At 43.7% G+C, this 22854-nt stretch overlaps 1 protein-coding gene across 4 annotated transcripts; it reads left to right on the top strand.

Moving 5' to 3' along the window:
• The first annotated feature begins 24 nt into the window (after positions 1 to 24).
• CPSF7 (cleavage and polyadenylation specific factor 7) lies at positions 25 to 22477 on the top strand. 4 transcript variants are annotated; one of them, XM_059931704.1, is made up of 10 exons: positions 25 to 128; positions 756 to 864; positions 7066 to 7284; positions 8127 to 8230; positions 8836 to 9008; positions 11886 to 12300; positions 12805 to 12923; positions 15177 to 15345; positions 15969 to 16136; positions 20515 to 20602. In XM_059931704.1, the coding sequence occupies exons 2-9, from the start codon at positions 811 to 813 to the stop codon at positions 16129 to 16131; spliced, it is 1416 nt and encodes a 471-aa protein (XP_059787687.1). In that variant the 5' UTR covers positions 25 to 128; positions 756 to 810; the 3' UTR covers positions 16132 to 16136; positions 20515 to 20602. The 4 variants fall into 4 exon arrangements, with proteins under 4 accessions (XP_059787687.1, XP_059787690.1, XP_059787691.1 ...); XM_059931707.1 differs by lacking the exon at positions 20515 to 20602 and having other exon boundaries at positions 8836 to 8981; positions 15969 to 16612; XM_059931706.1 differs by lacking the exons at positions 25 to 128; positions 20515 to 20602 and adding an exon at positions 143 to 201 and having other exon boundaries at positions 15969 to 16612.
• The last annotated feature ends 377 nt before the right edge of the window (positions 22478 to 22854 follow it).

Raw genomic sequence — 22854 nt, 5'->3', positions numbered from 1 at the left:
AAGATACGTCCTTGCGTATGGCGGAAGTGGCTGTGCGTGTGACGCCGGCGGCGGGGGACCTGGGGCAGAGAGCGGTTCGCGCGCTTCGGGCCTAGTCCGGACTCACCGCCGCCGCCGCCATATTCCCGGTAACGGGGGCGCGCGGCCGGGGGCCGGCTGGGCCGGAAGAGGGCTCGGGGACGGCGCTGAGGCGGGGAGGGGGTCGGTTGAGTTTGGGGTAGCCGGAGTTGGCGGGCGGCGGGAGGCGCGGGCCTTTGAGGGAGGGGACCGAGGGCGTCGGGCCGGGTCTGTGGGGAGGGAGCGCGGCGGGCCTAGCCGGGGGGGCGAGGACTAGGCCTGGGTGGGGAGCGGAGGTGGCTGGAGCTCCGGGACCCGCAGGGACTCTAGCCGGGGCCGCTTGGGGCCTCGGCAGGTGCGGCGGGCTGTGGCTGCGGGCTTTGCCGCGATCGTTCTTCGCAGCGCCATCCGAGGGCCCCTGGGAGCAGAGGCCTGCACTTCCTCGTCGCGCCCCAGGCAGCTGCGGCGCAGCTCCGGTCGGGCCCGAGGGTGATGGGCAGCGAGCCCCGCGAGCCCCGGTGGCCTGGGAGAGCGAGGGGCGGCGCGAGGCCGGGGGCGGGGCGGGGCGGAGCGGGTGGGGCAGAGCTCGGGCTGCCGGGATGCTGCGTCTCTGGAGACGGGAGGTTGGCAACCAATGCCGTCATCCCACCCTGGGACCCTTATGCCTTCTAACTCTTGTTTCTTTCTGGATACTGCAGTGGCATCTTTCTTACCCTGTCCATTTTCCGGGCTCGAGATCTTCCTTCCGGAGCCATGTCAGAAGGAGTGGACTTGATTGATATATATGCTGACGAGGAGTTCAATCAGGTGAGGGGTCATCGGGAACACTGGGATTTTCCTGTATCAGCTGAGGAATCACTTGCACCAGACTTGCTGTGGTTCCAGGCTATGTCAGTCCTTGAAGATTTTCTAGGCCTAAACACCCCTCTGTCAGATCTAAAATTTTCCCTGTAGCACAGACTTCCAAGATTTCTGACCGTTCTGCTTTATGTTAACTTAAGCCTCCAGGTTTAATTTTAAAAGCTTTGATTTAAGAGTAAATAAAAATTAGGTTTAATAGAGTGATGAATCAACCTGTGGAACTTGCTCCCCCAGGAAGCCAAAGTTGGATGTCAGTCTCTTCGAAGACTAACCAAAATTAAAAATCAGAATTAGGTTTGCTATAGTATTCATGAGGACGATGTTGATACCTGTTCTTTTGAGATTCTCTCAAACTGCCCCTGGAGAAATGTAGTCTCCTCCCCCATAAGGCAGTGAGAGGCACAGTATAAAAGATAACTTTGACGTTTAATTTCAGCTGCATTCCAGTTGTTTTCTATCTTCCTTCCTTTCAGAAGTAGCTTGACTCCAGGCTTGAGAAGTCCATAGGCATTTTAGTGTAATAAATTTTATTGATGAATCTGCTTGTTTGGTGGGGGGAGGTAAAGGTGTTGGACAAACCAGTTATGAAGCAGATATAGACCCAGTCACATACTCGAAGTTGGATTTGTTGGTCTCTGTGATATGTCAAGAAATATGATACAGTAATCTCCTTTGAAACAATAATCTCATATACAGTTCATTTCTGAGCTCTTGAGGTCAAATCTCAAGAGTGTCCCAAAATCTCTATTTAAAACTTCCTAATATCTTGCCTGGATTATTTTCAACACTGTTCTACTCGAGTAAGCTGGTTCTTCCTATTGGCATCTTTCAATGACTACATGTCAGGACCTGGAAAGAGAATAAAAAAAGATAGGCTAGGGAAGGAAAGTGCTCTGATTGGACCCTGACTTTGCTATGAAGCAACAGAAGAGGTTGATATATGCCATTTCTTTCACTTGACATAAGTTAGTCATTTTCCCATGTCTTCTCAGGCAAACTGAAGTCATGGACATGTGGCTGCTGATTAACTTAAATACATGAAGATTTTTCTTTAAATTTCAAACAAGTCATAATTATTTATGGATGAAAAGAAAGGTTTAGAATATTTAGTTACAAACCATTGTTTTCCTGAGTTTTTCATATTACTTTGAATCAGACTTTTACTACTTTTTACTTTTTTTTTTTTTAGTACAAGATGGCAAGAAAAGAAGGCTCCCTTAGTTGTTTTCCATTATTAATTGTAAAAACTTCTTTGCCCCTAATTTCCTTATCTGTGGGTTGGTAACGGTGCTGCTGATTCACTTTGGGAAATGGGTAGAACAGGGTCCTTGACCACAGGGACATTTGGTCTGAGAAATGAGATTCCATAATTTCTTAAGCAATGCAGCTTGTAGGTCATAGGTGAGACATAGGCCTCATCCAATGGTCACTGCTTTGTCAAGGTAGAAGTCATTGGCCTCAACAATTTGTTCTCTGGTCTCTTTAGTTAAACAGGACTTTTTTATGGGTCTAAGATAGGCCAAAGATGGTGTGTGAAATCAAGTAGACATTTATATCAAATGGACAGTATTTGATACTTAGTAAGTTGAAGAAAGTATAGATTTTGAATGTCTTATGTCTGGGGGAAGGTCAGGGGAGGGGTGCTTTTTTCCCCACAGGTGAGTTAATTTTTAGCAAAGCTGGTTTTAGTATATTTTGGAGGCTGCTAAAGGAGTGGTAAAAGCTCTCTTTGGCTAGGATTGTTAGAAGCAAGCTTAGACTGAAGGCAGCGAGTACACATTGTGTTTTAGAATGTTATAAGAATGTTATTGATTCACCCCAAGCTTACCCATGCACAAGAACCTTGTCACGTGTACTTTGCTCCCCGGGGAAAATAAGCACTGTTCCTAGATGGAACCCTATCGTGCTGACTCCCGGATCTCTTAAAACGTGTACTGCAAAAGCCTCTTTTGCAGAGCTACTTCACTCCTTTTACAGTTGGAATCTTAGGATTCACAGCTGCTTTCTTAGGCTGGGGAGAACAACTAGAAAAGAGACTGAAAGCTGCCATCCTGCTGAGTGTTTTGTCTCTGTTCTGTTCCTTGTGCTAAGACAGGCACTTTGCACAGTATGCTCAGTTTTCCTCATTTTTATCAACAAGTATTTATTGAGCTACTTCTGTTTGCTAGGCACTGTGTTAGAAGTAGTGAGATCAAAGGAAAAAATGGATTTCTTTGCTCAAAAGAGGTTCCATTCCTGGTGGTTGAGAGCAGTGGACAGTGACGGAAGGAGAGTGTGAGGTGAGAACTGTGGAAATAGTAATTACAAAGCCAAAAACTGGGCTTTGGTTACAGTTAAAAGAAAATTATATCAAATAGGTTGCTTTGAGAAAAATAAATCCTAAGCTTTATTATTCCCCTTAGATATCAGGAAAAAGGCTGGCAGGTAGGAACATTGAGCAGACAGGTGGGGAAGTTCTCATTTAAATTCATAATCATGCAAGTTCTCTTTTGTAGACCAAGAGGCTTCCTGAAACAATCACAGTTATTCCTATGCTATTAAACGCAGAATTGTCCCTGGTATTAATTCAGTATTAAATACATACTTCTTTTTTAAGCTCCCTGAAATGAATCCCTCGACATCAATGCCTGTAAAACATTGTATTTTTCACTTAATTTGTAGAATTAGATTTTTCTTTAACTGCGTAAAACACCAGCTCATTTGGTAATCTGCAAGACCTCAGGACCTATCTGTTTTTCTGTCTTAGCAACTGAAGAGTAAAATGAACTGATGTTGCTAGCAAATTTAAATCCAAACACAACTTGATACATTGTTTCTTCAATAAAATCTTCAGCAGAATCCTCAACAGGTCTGTGCATCAGAATAATTCCCACAGACTTCTTTGAACTGAGGCTCTGTGGCACAGAGAGACCATTTGAATCTTGTGACAATTTTGCATTCATTGAATCCGTTTGTGTTTCTTAAAGTGGTAAGGTAATCCATCCACCAGGGTCTTCCAGGATTGAGTCTGTCATATTCTCTAAGGAACCCTGAAAGAGTAGATTGTTTGCTGAGGCTTACAGTATGGGGGATTTCCTGTTGATACGTTTGATCTCTGAGCTGCCCAAGTCTGCATGTTCTCTACCCAATTATCAGCAATAATTTTTGTATTACAACTTTTACACACACATCTCTGAATCACAGATACTGCACAGAAGGAATTCCAGTTTGGTTCCACTGACCATCCAAGATGGTGTGTTTCCTTATTCCCTTTAAGTTCCATTTCACAATCCTTGATTTATTTAAAAAAAAAAAAAAAAAAGGCACCCTGGTTTGAAGTGTGAAGTAGTGTTGTCCAAGGATTAGAGCATTGAAGAGGACTGAGTGGTTTCTAAGTTCCTTCTCTACCTTGAACTACAAGGGCAAATCATACATAGTACATGAAGAAACAAGTAAGTGGTTTGTCTAGAGTTAAGACTGTTTGAGATACAAGGCTGTGAAATATTTTACACATAAAATGTTGAGTTATTAGTCGCAGCTTTCTTCACCTTTTTAATTTATTATCCTTCCTGTGCTTTCCAGTGTTAGCTTCTCCCTGTTCTTCACATACCCATCCTTTTTTATGCAAGGTCCTTATTTATAGGTTTGACTACCTAAAATAGTTTTCCTGTGCTTATTTGCCTCACTGATTCCTTTTCTTGCTTTTAAGTTGCCCCTAAAAAGTTTACTCCCTTTTGCCATTCTCTTTGTGAGATTTTTACAAGGTTCAAACTCCTCTCCTATGGGGCTTCTTAAGAGTATTTGTAATATTTGAAGCTATTTACATGCCTCAGGAAGTAGAATCCTTTCCCCCTCAATACCAGAACAATCCAATAGTATTATCGTGGTGTGCATGTCCTTCCCTTGTACTTCAGGTAAACTGAGAAACTAAAAGATCGTTTCCAGAAGTTTCTGATGGTATGTAGGTCTAAGAATGCATTTTGTGGTTAGTCTCTTCTCTCTAGTCGAAGTTCAGGATCAGCAGTTCTCATGATGGTATTGAAGGGAGAAAGTTACTGGAGCTTCCTGTCCTGAGTTGCATTCGGGGAAATGATTCTCCTTCAGGCAGTTAAACAAGTTACCCAATACAGGTTCTTTTATTCCCTTAGTATAGGCTCTTTCTTTATTCCTGTTTTTAAAAGACAGCAATGACGTGAATGAGCTATAGTTTCCCTAAAACACTCCGAACGTCTCCCTGTATCTCTCATTTTGGCAGTATCCTCTTTAGCACTGTTTGGATGTTTTAGAATGTTACCTGAAAATATACTTGTCTGATCCTTAAAATAAAAAGATCCTCTCTGAGATAATGACATTGCAAAATCTGAAACGTTAAGGTCCCTTAGTAGTAGTTCTTGTGATTTTAGGATTTTTTTGTATAAGTGTTAGCTTGGGCTGCTGTAACAAAGTAACAAAAACTGGGTGGGTTATAAACAAATGTGTTTCTCACAGTTCTAGAGGCTGGAAAACTGAGATCAAGTTCATGTTCTGGTGAGCAGCCTCTCTCAGTTGCAGACTGCCAGCTTGTATCCTCACATCATGCGGTGCAGAGCAGAGCAGAGCAAGCAAGCTCTCTTGATTCTTATAAGGGCACTAATCCCTTTCATGGGCTCTACCCTCAAGACCTCATCTCATCTTAATTACCTCCTAAAGGCCCTACTTCCTAATACCATCACACTGGGGAGTAAGGTTTCAGTGTATGTGGGGTGGAATCAAACATTCAGTCCATAACAGTAATATATCACATAGGTAAAAAGTATATTTTGCCTATCATGCAGAATACACGTTCATATTTGAATGCTTACTATAACACAGCTTATGATATCGGTGCTTGTCCTATTTCCTGACCTTTATATTTTAGAGAACTTCACTGTTTTTGTGTATCATTGGACATCTCTGGTATTGCTCAAAGATGTCTCATATAAATGTCATGGTAATGTATTGGATCCGCATGTCATTTGAGAAATAGAACTTATAATGGAAAATCCCCCTGTTATTCACTTCCCTTTTATTTTATTTTTTATATTTCTTTGATGGTTAATGGAAAGATGGGATTATGTACTATGAGTTTTAGAGCTTCTCTAAATCATTTGTGTAAATCAAAGAGTTTAAACCAGTAACTCCCATTCTTTTTTGTGTTTTGGTTCCCACTTTAACATGCTTTTCCCCTGATTTCCATTTTTAAATAAATATACTCCCTTCCTTCCTTTCTTTCTTTCTTCCTTCCTTAATTCTTTCTTCCTTCCTTTCTTTCTTCCTTCCTTTCTTCCTTCCTTTCTTTCTTCCTTCCTTCCTTTTCTTCCTTCCTTCCTTCCTTCCTCCCTCCCCCCATCCCCTCCCCCCTCCCCCTCCCCCCCCTTCTTTCTTTTTTCTTTCTTTCATTTTTGGCTGTATTGGGTCTTCGTTGCTGCGCATGGGCTTTCTCTAGTTGCGGTGAGCGGAGGCTACTCTTCGTTGCGGTGCACGGGTTTCTCGTGGTGGTTTCTCTTGTTGCGGAGCATGGGCTCTAGGCACGCGGGCTTCAGTAGTTGTGGCTCAAAGGCTCTAGAGCGCAGGCTCAGTAGTTGTGGCGCATGGGCTTAGTTGCTCCACGGCATGTGGGCTCTTCCCGGACCAGGGCTTGAACCTGTGTCTCCTGCATTGGCAGGAGGATTCTTAACCACTGTGCCACCAGGGAAGCCCTACTCTATTTCTTATTAAGTAGAAGAGTAAATTTTGTGTAACTCTTGATTTTGGAAATAGCATAAGATGTTGAAAATAAATTTTCATTAGTGTATCTTAGATGTGGTCTTGAGAAGCTGGCCACATTGATAGCAGTAGCAGATGCATCTCTGTGCATTCTTAGTTTGCTTGTTTAATCATCATGTACCTTTTGAGTCTCACAGTTGATTAAAGCTAGAAACACTATAGACTCCTAACAGGGTCTTAGGAGAAACACCTACATAAGTATAATTAAGTGTTAAAATTGTTTTACATGGGGAAGTTTTTCCTCCTAGTTTCTTAGAGTAGGACGAGGAAGTTTTGTATATTTTATAAAATATTTGACCGTGGATTGTAAGTAAATTAGAGTAAAATAGAATAAACAAAATGAAAGGTTTTCAAACCCACCTTTGCCAACCCCTCGTCTCTTAGGACCCAGAGTTCAACAACACAGATCAGATTGACCTGTATGATGACGTGTTGACAGCCACCTCACAGCCCTCAGATGACAGAAGCAGCAGCACTGAGCCGCCACCTCCTGTTCGCCAGGAGCCATCTCCCAAGCCCAATAACAAGACCCCTGCAATTCTCTACACCTACAGTGGCCTGCGTAATAGGCGAGCTGCTGTCTATGTGGGCAGTTTCTCCTGGGTGAGCATGGGTAACCAAAAAGGCTTGTGGGTGGGCTGGAGGGAGAGCACTGGGAGGAGATGGCATTTTCAAAAACCACTGTTGCACTGTTTTGTGCTCTGATGGGGTTGGATTTCTTTTTCCTGGGATCAGGTTGGATTGATCTCTGAAAGAGAACTATCCTGAGGACGTACTGGTGCCGAAGAAAGCAATGATTATGTGGGTAGTTGCTTTTTCTGCCATCTTGTTACCGCCCCTGACCCTGGGGCTTTTATGTCTGCCAGGGTCATCTGTGGGATGAGATTTCAGAGTGAACACCTTGAACTCTTGGTGGTCATTAGATGGTCCTTTGATAATGATGGGTGAGAGGGAGCAAAGACCTTGATAGCTGTAGTACGCTCGGGGTAGGTGGTGATTGTTGTTCTGCAAAAGTTATTGTATGACATGTTTTTGGGCTGGTGATGGGAGGTGGTGTTTTCAAATTAAGAAATGTATATACTGAGGGGAAAGTTGCTGTCAGTGATCAACTCTAGCCTATCAGATCTATAACTAAAAGCTGCTAGTAATCACTGTTTGAGCTGATGACCAGCCAGCCCAAGTGGCAGTCAAAGTTAAAATAGGTTTTAATTTTCTTAGTCTCAAAGATGGGGATTGGGGCAGGGGTGGGTGGTTTTGGAATTCTGTATGGGTGAGGACAATAGGAAAAACTTGGCTCTAATTGAAATATTGATGGCCTTCTGGGTTTCCTGTGGGAGGTCATGATTGTGACTAGAATCCTAGGTTTGGGGGAAGGGTTTGGGACATTCTGGGGGAGGGGGGTGTAGCTCTTGACATTTCTTCCTTTTCCATTTTGCCGGCCCCAGTGGACCACAGACCAGCAGCTGATCCAGGTTATTCGCTCTGTAGGAGTCTATGATGTGGTGGAGTTGAAATTTGCCGAGAATCGAGCAAATGGCCAGTCCAAAGGGTGAGGTCTGGATTTGAGAAGCCCCTTTTAGTTTGTAACCATTGGGATGACAGATCTGTACTGTTATTTTGGCCCTGTAATTTAATCCCTCCCACCCCTGGCCCAGTGTACTGCCTTGGTTTTAACAAACCACCTTAGAATGGGGACCTAGCTGCAGTGTAGGAGAACATCCATCCATTGAGAGGCAAAGAAAGCTGATTTCTAATTTGAAATAAATAGGAAAATTTTAGCATGACACCTGTTTGTTTTTCGTAGTTTTGTGTGTTTAATATTAGAAAGATTAAAAAAAAAAAAATGGGACTTCCCTAGCAGTCCAGTGGTTAAGACTTCGCCTTCCAATGCAGGTGGTGTGGGTTCGATCCCTGGTCTAGGAGCTAAGATCCCACATACCTCACGGCCAAAAAACCAAAACATGAAACAGAAGCAATATTGTAAAAATTCAATAAAGACTTTAAAAATGGTCCACATCAAAAAAATCTTAAAAAAAAAATATTAGCAAGGTATCCTTGGCTTTACCAGTTTTCACTAAAAGTGGAAGAGAATTTCTGTGTTCCTCTCTTGGTTGTCTAGTAGATTTCACTTGTTTTTAATTTTTCTTCCTCAAGGTATGCTGAGGTGGTGGTAGCCTCTGAAAACTCTGTCCACAAATTATTGGAACTTCTGCCAGGAAAAGTTCTTAATGGAGAAAAAGTGGATGTGAGGCCAGCCACCCGCCAGAACCTGTCACAGTTTGAGGCACAGGCTCGGAAACGTGAGTGCGTCCGAGTCCCAAGAGGGGGTACGTGGAGACCATCTGTATGAAGGGGGGGAAGTTTGTGGGTTTGTTTTCTGTGGTGTAGGCTTGGCCTACGATGTGGAAGAGTTGGAGAGAGGGTGGTGGTGATCATGGGTGGCAGCATGGCAGTAGGTAAGCCAAAAAACAAGGCTCATGTGCTAGGAGTCAGGTGGGTTCAGGTTATGGCTCAGTTTTGCCACTAACTCATTATGTGACCTTGGGCAGGTCACTTTACTGCTTAGGGCCTACTTCCCCATTTGAACTAGACACACAACATATAAAGTTCCTGTCAACTCTAAATTACGTGTTCCTATCTAAAAAATCAAGTGTATAGCAAATGGACTTAATTGTAAGACATGTCTCTATAAATTATTAAGAAGCAACCACCATAAAATATAAATATGATGCATAAAGATGGCTGTAATCTTGTCATAAACATACACTGGAAGGGTGCTCTGTAAGGAATCGACCAGGAGGAGTGCTGGAGAGTAAGAATTTAACAGTGTTTCTCCAGCATTGACCAGGGGGGTGGGTACCCTTTCGATTACCTGCGATTTTAGTTTGCTTGGCAAGTGTTTCCCATTAGTAAAGAAAGTTGCATCACACTACCTTAGCTTGATGATAGTATGCCTTAAGCTCACCTTATTCCCTTTATTCTGACCCTGTGCTCACCAAGCCACCTTCTGATACTAATTTGGTTTCCCAACTAGGCTCTCCTACTGGGAAGAGAATGCGCTGACCAGCCGACACAAGTATTCCAGTCTGCTTGGCAGTTATATTTCTCATTGTAAATTAATAAATTGTCATTCTGGTTTATGAATCAGTCTCTTGTGAGTTTGGATAGCGTGAATCAATCTCCTAGGGTCCAGTCACCCCTGGGTGAACTGTTAAAATCAAGTTTCTGAACCTGCGAAACCTGGGGACCAACCTTGGATTGTCCTGACCTCAGAAGGTGCAGCCACCCTGCAAGGCCCTGCCTGAAACAGTCAGCTACCATTACTTTCCTTTTACTACAGTGGGGGTATGGCAAAGTTTTCGTTACCCACTTTCTGTCACTGCTTAGGTCCTGCTCTCAAAATACTGCCTTGTATTTATTGATTGGGTAGTCCACTGGGACCTTGGATAGGTTGATTGAAGGTGGAAATATGGCCACTCAACTCTTGCATAGGAACAACTATGTTCTTATAACTATATTGAAAGCCTAGATGGAAGTGGTGTGAGCTATTGCTCTGGGTTAGGAAGGCACATACTTTTCTTCCTTGATAACCTGAATTTTCAAAGTCCATTGTGTTTCAGAGTCTTTCTATGATTCACGCCTCTTCTAACTTTCTTAAGATGTATAATTTTACAGCTGCGTTGAGCACCTAACAGTCCTAGCACCACTTGGCTGTTTACTCCTTGATGTTACCTTTCTTTGCTGAAGTGATGGTGCTGACTGAGTGGTGTTTTTCTGCGCTGTCATGTTGATGGACTTGGGCTCTGTTAATTCACTAAGTATAGCTGGTTGACTTAGTCTGCTTAACACTGGTTGCTACTCTTGGGATTTGTGGCCATAGATACAAAAAGAACCCTTGCTAATGTGGGAACAGTAGCTGGGAAGGTAGCTAACTTTCAGAGGATTACACTTGCTAATACCTCTTCTTTCTTCAGCTTGAGAGAACTCAGGGAAGAAGCACGTTGACATGTGTGTGAGACATGAAAAGCAAGAGAATGCTGTGGTAGCCACTGGTGATATACTGTATTAGAGAAACCAAGGTGGTTGCCGAGGGCATTAATTCCACCTTGTGCTTTCATCAGGAGTTAGTGTTCACTAACAAGTTTTTGTTTAAGGAGCACTCTTCTTTCTGTCCACACTTGTCTCCTAATGGCATCTTTCTACCTCCAAGACTCCAAAGGCCATGTGATCACATTCTTCTGTTGGATTCCACATTAACCAGGCTTAGAGTAGACTATTAAATTGGAAAGAGGAAACAAGTTTAACCAAATGACTTGACGGTGTCAGAGCCATGTTTCCAGCTGTATACAAACATGTCTGAGCCCCTGTTTTGCACAACACCATACCACCGTTCCACGATGATGTTCCTAGTAGGCTGCCCTGTGGGGTAGAGGGTTTGGGCTGTTGAAATGTAGGGGGAGTTTCCCAGGTTTCAGGCATATTTTGTACCAGGCTTTTGCGAGGAGTCCCTGGTGTCCGCTGTGTGCCATCTGCTCATTCTGTGGGCAGATCTTTCCTTGGCTTGTCTCCCATTTTTTCTCATTTAACCTCCAGTCTTCTACTCTTTGTTCTGCGGCTCTTTCCCCATCCCAGTTACCAGTTTTGGTACTTGGATGGAGGAAGTGTTATCCATCCCCTGCCCTTCCCTCCCTTCCCCCAAATTCCCTGGCCAAAGAGCCATGGCAAAGAGAAAATTTCAAGTATATAGCAGGATAAAGAAGGTTAACTATTACTAGTCTAAGGAAAGAGTCCCTGAACTCCTACCAGAGAAAATGGGATTTCGAATCAGCTTGAATCCAGCTGAACAGTAATGAACATACTTCAGCACTGTCATTTTCTCATGGGTTATTAGGATCCTTCTGCATTTAAAAATAGAAAACAAATCTAAGGGTGACTTAAATGTGAAGCACTGAGAGTTCTAGATAAAGAGCATTCTTTTACATACAGAATTAAGGGTGGTTTTGCTTCCTGGGTTTATGTCTTAACTAGGTTGCCTCTGAGCTTTCTCTCTGAGGCCAAAGAAAAACAGTAGGTGATTTTACCTTCTTTCTCAGCTACCTGTCACCTTCCTTATTACGGTGTCAGATGACTTGCTGAAGGATGACCTGGTCCCGTGGTTATGTTTAAAGGTTGGGCAGTAACAGTAATTCTGTTTTGTTTCATAGGAATACCTCCACGGGCCCACTCCCGAGATTCTAGTGATTCTGCTGATGGACGGGCCACACCCTCTGAGAACCTTGTACCCTCATCTGCCCGTGTGGATAAGCCCCCCAGTGTGCTGCCCTACTTCAATCGCCCTCCTTCAGCCCTTCCCCTGATGGGTCTGCCCCCACCCCCAATTCCACCCCCACCACCTCTCTCCTCAAGCTTTGGGGTCCCTCCTCCTCCTCCTGGCATCCACTACCAGCATCTCATGCCCCCTCCTCCTCGATTACCTCCTCATCTGGCTGTACCTCCCCCTGGGGCCATCCCACCTGCCCTTCACCTCAATCCAGCCTTCTTCCCCCCACCAAATGCCACAGTGGGGCCTCCACCAGATACTTACATGAAGGCCTCGGCACCCTATAACCACCATGGCAGGTAAGGACTATCTTGTTCCTTTCAGATCTGAGCCAGGCATAGTGGGGTAGACAGTGTTTTAAGCATTTTGTTCTCCCTGAGGAAGTAAGTGAGCACTGAATTCTTGTGCTTTCCCTTGTGGAAACTGTTGTCATAGTATTGAGTCCTGGGAAATAGTTAACTATTAGAGAATGTTTTTGTTTGGTATTTTGTTTGCATCTTACCTCTCAACCCAAACCATGTCCTTCGTATCCCTTTTTAAGGCAGTTGATTAAATGGAGTGCTGTAAGTCACTGTTAGGAATGCTATGAGTGTCTAGCACTGTTGGGCCATGCCAGAATTACAAAAGTATATGACATAAATCCTGTCTTTGAAGAGAACGTGAACATATAAAACATGTGAACAGGCTGAGAACCATTTAAGGCATTATACAGGAGAGCATAGTTAAATAGCATAGTACTCGAGAGTATGGTAAAGTTAACAAGGGGTGTGGGCAGTCAGGAGTGGTATTATTTCTGTGTGCAGCCGAGATTCGGGCCCTCCGCCCTCTACAGTGAGTGAAGCAGAATTTGAAGAGATCATGAAGCGGAACAGAGCAATTTCCAGCAGTGCCATTTCCAAAGCTGTTTCTGGAGCCAGTGCAGGTAACTCATCCTTACCGTTGCTGCCTTCTCCTTACCTTTCGTTTTTCCATTGTTTTGTCATTTCCATTGGCAAGAAATTCAACAAGATAAAGTTGGAGCACTAGTAGATTCTCAAGAGTGGCACATTTTGAAAAGCAATATGGTAACCTGGTTTCCTGGCTTTTGGGGAGCTCCACTGGTGCTGTTTATTTATCCTGTGTCTAGACCTGCCCCATGAAAACCAACTTAGTGCCTAGAATATAAATAACTAATACTATCTCATTGTGGTGTTTGTTATAGAATGAAATTCCTGCCTCATGGAGATCTTCATCTCAGTGGTTGATCAGTGGATCTAGTGTCTATGTAATGAGTCCAATGCCAAGTGTAGACCTTGGGTTTTTAGAACTGATGATGATGGTGGATATGGAATCTGATTACATTTGGGGATCGAGGTAGAGCTGGTGGCCTCCATGTAACCTATCCTAGAAAGAGACAAGTCTGTTCGGTGTCAATCTTAAGGCATAATATACCCTTACAACTAACTTTTGCCTTGCTGTCAGTATTAAGTGGGCAGAACCAGAAGCCATGCCTTTGAGAACCAGGGGAACAGAACCTTTGGTTCCTAAGAGAAGAGAATATAGGAAGTTTCCGGGTTCTGGTCCAAGTTTCACATTATAGCACTAATCATATTCACTTCCTTCCTGTGAGTTTCCTACATGAATGTAAATATAGATTGTCAGATCTCCTAAGAAATAAGTTAACTCTATTATCGTCCGTTTTCCATAATTTCTCATCTTTGACTACAAAATTTGAATGCAGAGTGGACGAAAGACAGAAAGTATGTATATTTTCTCTCTCTTTTTTTTTCCACCAGAAACCTTCATTGACATCTGAGTAAATCTCTTTAAATTAAAAAGTAATCTATGCTCATTGTAGCAAGTCAGATATACAGAGTATAAAGAAAAACATTGTTCTTCTCCACCCGTTCCTTCACACTGAGATGATCAATAACGAACCTCTGTCTCCTCCCTTTGTTTTGTTCTCATTCCAGTCATTCAAACCACAAATATTTATTGAATGCCTACAAAATAGGCAAAAACTCCCTACTCTGGTAGAGCCAAAATCCTGGTGTTCTTAGATCTCCACAGAATTGCAGGTCCTTCACAGTCTCTGTTCTGTTCTTAACTGCCTTGCGCAGAGGAAGCTGCCAGTCCTCGCTGTCACTGGACCCCTGCCTGGTTTCATGCTTTCCTTGCATTGTCTTGTCCTTAATGCTAAGAAAGCTTTAGTTTGGAAAAGCATTGTGCAAGTACCCACCCTGACCACTATCCTTGAGTCCAAACGTTGCTCAGATGTGAGGAATGAAGGAGCTAGTTCTTGATGGCAGCATAATTAAAAATACGTGTGTGTGCATGTATAATATATATATACGCACGCACACACACAACATACATGTCTTAGATATATGTTACTTGTATGTATATATGTATTTGGTTATAGATTTAAAATAATCCAGACAGAAATGTGCAGTGTTAATAAATGAAAGGCTTCCGTACGAGGACCATCAATAAGACCACCTTGTACAATTTAGTGTCCTTCAGATTTTTTTTCTGTGCATGTAGCAAAATATGTATGTAATTTTGATTGTTTTTACAAAAATGGAATATTGTTTCACAGCTTTTAAAAAATACATTCTGGACATCTGTTACATCAACTAATACCTAACGTTTATTGAGCCCTTACTGTGTGCCTGGCACTGTGCTAAGTGCTTTACATGGATTGCTTTGTTTACATACAGATTTACCTCATGCTTTTTAACGACTATGTAGTATTCTGTAGAACCAATGTTCCATAATTTATATAGCCAAATCCTACTGAAGGAACTTTGTTTTTGATTCTTTAATACAACAAACAATGCTGAAACAAACATTGTTTAAATTATATACTTGTGAACAGAAGTAGAAAATTTTTAGATGTGCTGGGTCAAAAAGTATGCACATTGTTTATTTTAATGGATGCTGTCTGATAGCCCGCAGACAATGACGTGCCGGATTATACATCCACTAGCAGTATCTGAGGGTATCTGCCCGATTCCAGACCACTAGAGTATAGGTGCCATACAGTTTTATACCTGCCACTTCTGCCTCATCCGGTTTACCGTGGTTCTGTGGGACAGCTAGTTACTCTTGGTTTGTGTCCTCCTGAGTTCTCCTTTTCATCAGTTAGTTTACTGCCTCTGCTCATCCTTGGCCTTTCCCATCCATCCCCTGTCAGGGGATTACAGTGACGCGATTGAGACGCTGCTCACAGCCATTGCTGTTATCAAACAGTCCCGGGTCGCCAATGATGAGCGTTGCCGTGTCCTCATCTCCTCTCTTAAGGACTGTCTTCATGGCATTGAAGCCAAGTCTTACAGTGTGGGTGCCAGCGGGAGCTCATCCAGGTGAGTTGATGATTGCTTCAGCAGCCTGCCAGCCCTGAGCAGCACTCTTCCAGGGATTGGCAGGGGGAGGAAAGGAGCCCAGGGTATCTGGCAAGGACCTAGTTGAAAGAGCAGACCTAGCCCTCATGTCTTTAAGGGGAAAAAATTAAACGTTTACATTAATAAATGTTGTAATGTCTGAAATCTGTGTTTGGTGAGGCAGTGGGCTTATTTAGGAAGAAAGACTGATGTAGTTCAGAACATGGGCTTTGGAGCCATACGTTCTTGGATCTGAATCCCAGTCCTGCTCCTAACTACCTGCATGACCCTGAATATGAAAGTTACTCAACTTTCCAAGCCTCATTTTTCTTACTTTTAAAAAGGGGACAATGGTAGTACTTATCTTACAGACCTGTTGTAAAGATTAGGTGAGATAATGCATGTAAAGCTCTTAGCACTGTGCCTGATACGTTAGTAAGATCTCAACAAGTTTAATTGCTATTAATTTTCCAAAAAAGACTAGGGGCCATGATAGAGTAACAGAAGAGTGGTTTAGACAAATAGTAGAAGACACCAAAACACAATACTCTTAGAAAGAATGGGGTAAGCCCTCTGAGTGAGGCTGAAAAGGATCCTTCTAATAGGAAAAGACATCGGTCCCGAGAGAGGTCACCAAGCCGGTCCCGGGAAAGCAGCAGGAGGCACCGGGACCTGCTTCATAACGAAGATCGGCATGATGATTATTTCCAAGAAAGGAACCGAGAGCACGAGAGACACCGGGATAGAGAACGGGACCGGCACCACTGAGAAAGGTGGGATGAAGCCCCATTGCTGGCTGGTTGATGATCTCTTATGAAAGAAAAATTATTGATAGTAAAGATTTCTCTCTCTCCTTTTAAAACAAGAAAAGGGTATGGGAAGACTTCCTATTTAGGTAACCAAAAATTCAGGAGGGCAGGTTTTCTCTTGTTTGTGAGGAGTCTCACCCTGAAATGGACCTGAGACTAAGCTATTTTTGCTTGTTTTTTGACTGCTTTCACCTGGTATCTGAGACAACATGGCTTAATGGCTAAGAACACAGTGTCTGCAGGTAGATGCCAGGTTATGAATTCCAGCTCCTCCAGCCATATTACTTTCTTTTCCTCGGTTTCCTCATTTGTAAATGAAGATAATAAAAGCAACTGTCTCATTGGATTGCTGAGTATTCAGTGAGCTAATCCATATAGAGCATTTAGCACTCATAGTACCTGTCACATAGTAAGTGCTCAATAAATGATAGCTATTGTTATTATCATTGTTATGTTTTATTTATTTATTTATTTTCTTTTTGGTTGCGCCGTGTGGCCTGCGGGATCTTAGTTCCCTGACCAAGGATCAAACTCATGCCCCGTGCATTGGGAGCACGGAGTCTTAACCACTGGACCGCCAGGGAAGTCCCTCATTGTTATACTTTAACCCCACCAAACTTTCAAATGAAAAAATCAGGAAAATTGACCAAGACAGAAAAGTAAGACCATTGCCTACTTGTAAGTTTTCAAGGTGCAACATGAATGATTTTTAAGAATTAATATCTATTAAAAAGATTTTGAAAATAGGATACTTTAGTCAGAGAGGAGAAAGCTGATCTGAAAAAAAATTATCTTTAAAGCTTTAGAGACTGTGGAGGATATTTCAGTGGCAGGATATATTTGTTTTGGAAAAACTTACTGATTTTTTTTTTTTTTAATAAAGCAAAACAAAGGCAGGAGAGTTAGGGGTGGGGAACTATATTAACTCAAGTAACTGAAAAGTTGAGTTAGGCTTGGCTGGTTCAGGAGCTTCAGCTCTGTTATTTTCATTCTCAGGCTCCAGGTTACATCCCACCAGCTTGGCAATCCCAACTGAAAACAAGCTTCCAACAAAGATTGTTTCTAGTATATAAGCAAGCAAGAGCAGTTGTTGACTCTGTTTCTTTGGAGATCTGTAAAAGTAGTCGAGACTCTGGCGGGGATGGTATGTTTGTGGTTCCTGAAGGCTATTGCATGACCCAGGTGACTTTGGGGTCTCTTCTCAATTTTGTGGCTTCACATCAAGTACATTAGGATAATGTCCTTGGTGTTTGGCTGATTTGGTTGGTCTGAAGTAATGGTAATTGTGGAAGGTGAGTAGGAATAGTTCTGCTTGGTATCTTTGGGGTGGATAGATGGATGACTGGATGCAGAAAGGAAAGGAAACCCTCCCCCCTTCTTGTGAGTGCCTGTAGTTCACAAGCGGTAGCTGGACTGTAAACTGTTGCCTAGTGACAACCTACTAAACAAATAAGAAAGGAGTCTTGTTATGTTTGGCTACTGCCCTCTACTTTGTTGTTTGTCATCTGCCATTAACTTAAGCGGAGTTTTAAACAGCTTTGGCCTGATTGAGCCTCAGGGAGTGGGCAGGAGGGTGGGTAGAGCGGGTCCGTGACGGATCTCGTCCCTCCTGCAGCAGCAGCAGCAGTTCCCTTGTTTGCGCTAGCACAGTTGCTAGTGTTGCTTGTAGGTTCAGTATCAGTCACCACCCTCCCCCAATCCTGCAGCCCCCCGTGTGTGTCCTTTGGAGCTGACTAGGATAAGAGTGACGAAGGAGGTAGTACTTGGTCTGTGCAAAGCATGAATTATAATCTCTGGGGCCACATAGGTTAGTAGTCGGAACATGTAACTGCACGTCACTGTTCTTGGCGGCTTTGCTCCTAACAGCCTTTTGATAGAAAAATTGTGAGATCCTCTGATCATTAGAACTTTGGGGATTGAACATCTGAACCTGAGACTTCAGCTGTCATCTTGCTTCATTTTTTTTCCACCTGTAAAATGGGACTTTTCTTCCATTATGAGGATGATTCAATTTGAAAAGCTCTGAAAAATCCTATAACCCAGTAGTTCCTAGAAAACAGTCATTTGGCTGGTGCAGGCCTATGACAAATGAGGAAAATTAACTCTTGAGGCAGGTTTTCCAGTTCCCCACTTTTCCTAGTCACCCCTTTAGATATGTTGGTTATTCCTTCTGGTTAATTAGTCCAAAAGAACTGAATTTGACCCCCCAAAAATGTCCATTTCTCACATTCTCATCCTGGGATTCTTAACTTCATCTGCAGTTACCAAGTTGTGACTTAGGAGATGTCACGTTGAGGAGATGGTGCCTGGGCCTCATTTACCTTGATAACTTTGCAAGCTCTGAGTACAATACCTTTTAGTTAGAAAATACTAGTATTTATACTATACGGAGAGCTGTTCCCTGAGAGCAAAGGGTATGTTCCATCTAGGGGCAGCAAAAAACAGCAGCCTTTTTTGTCCATCTTTCCTCAGGATGGGCACGACCTCTGGGACCTGAAGTCTGATTGACCCACTTTGTCCTCTGTCTGCATTCAAACATTACCACCAACATGGAGCCATAACCTCTAAGAATTGGGTGCTGTTCAGTGGACCCTTGAGCAGTGTAGGGGTTAGGGGAGCTGACCTCTGCGTAGTCAATAATCTGAGTATAACTTTATAGTCAGCCCTCCATTTCTGCGGTTCTCCATCCACAGATTCAACCAACCTCAGATTCTGTTGTACCGTAGTACGCATTTATTGAAAAAAATCCGCATATAAGTGGACCAGCGCAGTTCAAACCTGTATTTTTCAAGGGTCAACTGTAGTTTATTTCTGATGCATTAGTTATCCTCTGAGTCTTGTTTTGTAGCAACAGTTCCCAAATTACATCTCTTTTGTTGTATATGTGTATACGGTTTGGAGTTTGAGGATATTCTTAGGTTGTCTGTGGCTTCGGCTTTTTGTAGTTGTTGGCTGCTGTCTCATTAGTTTAGGACATTATCCTGCTTGAAATATAGTCATTCTCACCTCATTGCTATCCTCCTGGTCCAGTGAAAACTGAGCATTCTGTTCAATTTTGATCTAATGCAAAGATTCAGAAACCCAAATGGTATGAAACTGAGGAGTCACTGAGGGTTTTAGTTTTCTCTTACAGAAAATGAGAAAGATACCTGCCTGCATAGATGTTTAGAGAAACCAGAGGCCATGACAGATTCTGAGGACCCCAGGGTGAAATGGTGCCATTTCAGAGTGTAGAAGGATCAGGCAGCTTATGGATGTATTTTTTTCTTGCATAGCTCCTCCAGGTTACAGAAGTGCATACATTAAGGGTGAGCATTTATGTATAGGCCATGTTGCCAGTTTGGGCATTAGTAGAAATCCGAAGCCTGAATTTAATTCCCCCTTTTCCTTTTCGCTATCAGTTCTATTTTGTGTGGTAAGCTTGAGCAGGCCACCCCCTGCAGATTGATGTTACAACGTTGGAAAGAGGGCTGAGTGTACTGGGGACCTTAAGTTAGGTCGAAATGTGACAAGTGGCTTAACAGTCCTTCACTGCTCAGCAGAAGTTCTTAACCGTGCTTTTAGTTTTCTTGGATGGTGACTACTGATTATCTTCTTTGACCTCCGTGCTCTGCTTTCTGCTCTGGCCTGACCACATCACTCCTGCTTGGTGTTAGTATGCTTCTTGGCCCCTCACCCACACCTGTCATCTGGGGAGGACTTAGAATCTCTTGAGTGGTGGTACTTGGAACATCTCTGGCTCTATGTGTATGTGTATGCTGCTTTAAAAGAAGGAAAAAAGTTTAGTTTTCTTGTGTAAGTACATGCTCCCTGCAAGGGCCTCTTGGGTATTTGGGGGTTAATGGATTTGGTTATGTACACACTTGTTTTCTTACCATTGTACTTCCCATTTCCAGATTTTTCCCCTTCCCCTTAAGGTAAGCTATGACTTGCTCAGAATAGATTTTCTGAAACAGTGTTTAAACTCACCATGCTCCCTTAGAGCAACTTTTCTTGAAATGTAGCAGTTTCCATACTTTTCCAGCCAAAGTCTCCTTTTCAGTCAAACTGCTTTGATGCCTCATTTCATTGTCTATGTTTTTCCCCCTAACCTTAAAGTAAAATGTCACTCCTCTTTCCTCTGTTCTCCTCCAACCATTCCCTCACTACTCACAGTGCCAAACACTCCCAGACAGTGCTGCTGTCTTTTACTTTCCCAGGCTTGCATTCTCTCTGTCTGCATCCCCTACTTCATACGTTTTAACTTTAGAAAATGCCAGTATAATTTATATAAGCCCCTGTTAATCAGAAAGTAACCTCTAACTTGTATTTTCTTTCTTCTCTTCTGATGTTCTCATTGCAGGAGTCTGGTTGGAAGCAAATGTTTTTTTAATGGACTTGCATCTCCTCACCTTGATCAGGACTAAAGGACGGAGGCCGCTCCACCCCTTCCCCTTCCTCCAAGCCCCTAACCCCTTCCAGACACCCACAGGGAATACCCTCTGCCCTACAAGACTGAAGATTGCCTGGCAGCCCTCCCAGTCCCGCTCCTGTTTGCCAGGGTAAAGAACCTGAAGACTTCATGTGGTTGGGAGGGTGGCAGACAGGAAGAAACCACGTCCAGGTCCCTGGTCTCCATAGAGAACGGTGCTTTGTCCAAGGAAACGTATGAGTTTCTGATTCTCCAGGAGCAGTTCAGTGGTGAGGTTGATGGGAAGACATCCTTCCCAAAGAAAACGGATCCTCCCTGTGGGATCTAGGAGAGTGACTGGGTGTGCCAAAATATGCCCAGGGTCCTGCCCTCAGCACTAGGTTTGGTGGGGCGAAGAGGGTCCAAACCCCTTGCTAACGTACCACTTCTCTAACTCCTTTACCTTCCCAGCCCTTTGAGGAGGGACCATGAGAACAGCAATTACTTTATGGAAAGCTTCTCCTGTTCTTGCTTTTCCCTCTTACTTATTGACGGTTTGTTTCCCTGACCTTCCAGGGGGCTACAACCCTTTTAACCCCCTGCTGCCCAGCCTGCTCAGTGGACTTGCCTCTCCTCAGCAGAGCAGGCCCATGGGGTTGCCTTCTGCTGGGGGGCCTGGCAGAGCCGACTACCACCCTCTGCTGCTGCTTGCTTGGTTGCCTCTTGCAATAACCAGCTCCAACAGATGTTCCCTTTCCCCGGGGCTTTTCCATTTCACACGTGGAGCCCTTCCCCCAAGAAGGCTGCTTCCTTGTTTTAGAGGAAGGTACTGCCATTGGGAGTCGGGGACATCGGACCTCAGCAGTGAAGAACCCTTGTGAAATACTAGGAGTGGGGAAGGAGGCAAGTTGGGCAGGATATGGCCTACTTCCATAGGCTTTTCTTTTTTCAGGTTTGATGTGAGCATGGGCTTGCATCCTCCAGGTACATACTTTTACTTATTGTGGGATAACCTGGCACTAGTAGGTAAAGTCACAAATTTGGTATTTTTTCACCTTTTGAATTTTGACTTAATAGCTCCCCTCGCTCTGCCTGGAGGTACTTGCTGCCTCGCATAAGGAGCAAGGAAGAAGTGGAGCCTGACTTTAACGAGCTCAGCTCAGAATTCTAAGGACCACCACCCTGGGGGCCATTTTCCACACAGGCAAATGGAATTGCTTTTCCCATAACATCCAGATTGTGAGGCGCTGCTGCTGAAAGCAGCAGCAGCAACAGGGTCCTGCGGTACCCACGGGGCGACGGATGCTACTTCCGCGTGCGTCTGTAGGGCACGTGACATCGAACAGGAAACGTGGCACGTGGGATGTAGGGTCGCTGGAGACCCTTCTGGCTCAGAGGGGAGAGACTGAGCTGGACCGAAGCCTTCCTTTGTTCCCTGCACGTTTCTGACATAGCCCTCGCTCAGTCACCGAGGGAGTCCCCCAGGGTTGGAGAGGCACATTCCCTTGGGACAGAGGCTACAGGTTTGTAGCTTTTTTCCCCCTGTCCCCCAACCCCATCCCCACCTCCACTTCAGAATATGGCACCCCGCCCAGCCGGCCAAGCGTTAAGTGATGTGCTTATCCTCGAGAGCAGCTCCGGGTGTCTTTTTAATGTAGAGAAAACCAAGTAAGGTGACAGTTTAAGGAGAAAAAAATATATAGAATACCAGAAAAGCCGTTTACCCGGAGAATTTTTTTCTCCCCGTTTTGTTTTTACTCAATGACACAATTTTTAGTTTTATTTCCTGATAGCAAAAGGAAAAAAACCCAACCCTCAAAAAGGCCAAGGCCCCGTCCCCCTGTTGTTGGTGATTTGTTTGTCTTTCCAATAGGTTGAAAATTGTGTAATAAACTTGATGACACTGTCAATCTTTTATACTGCATTGTATTTTTTTTCCTTTTGTAACAAAATATTTTTAAATAATAAATGGGGTGTGAGCTGTTTCACGGATTCTGCATTGAATAGATTTGTTGAGGTGTCTGGGACATGGGTGCGGGCTGCTGCAGAGGCTTTGGGAGGGGAGTGAATCCCCGAGTTCTCCGCTGGAATTGCACGGTGGGCGTGTGTAGTGCGGGCGGTACACCACCTAGGAGACCTCGTGCGAACCTTTGGAGGTGCCCCTTGAGGTTTAGCTTTTTTCCTTAGCCATCTAAACAGCCTAGTTAATTCCAAGTCATCTTTTATCCTTCCAGGTTCCTAAGATTTATTCTCAGAATAAATGTCCTACCTTGTACAGTTCAGTTGCGATGT

This window comes from Balaenoptera ricei, chromosome 8, assembly GCF_028023285.1.
Source record: "Balaenoptera ricei isolate mBalRic1 chromosome 8, mBalRic1.hap2, whole genome shotgun sequence".
NCBI lineage: Eukaryota > Metazoa > Chordata > Mammalia > Artiodactyla > Balaenopteridae > Balaenoptera > Balaenoptera ricei.
The sequence above is the reverse complement of the archived record's forward strand: the minus strand, read 5'-3'. Positions and strand labels throughout refer to the sequence as shown.

Bases quoted from the DNA above. Each gene is read 5' to 3' on its own strand.
- CPSF7 (XM_059931704.1), top strand. From the start codon at position 811: ATGTCAGAAGGAGTGGACTTGATTGATATATATGCTGACGAGGAGTTC. The intron at 12,301-12,804 runs GTAAGGACTATC...TTCTGTGTGCAG, and splicing joins CCCTATAACCACCATGGCAG to CCGAGATTCGGGCCCTCCGC. The intron at 15,346-15,968 runs GTGAGTTGATGA...TCCTTCTAATAG, and splicing joins GCCAGCGGGAGCTCATCCAG to GAAAAGACATCGGTCCCGAG.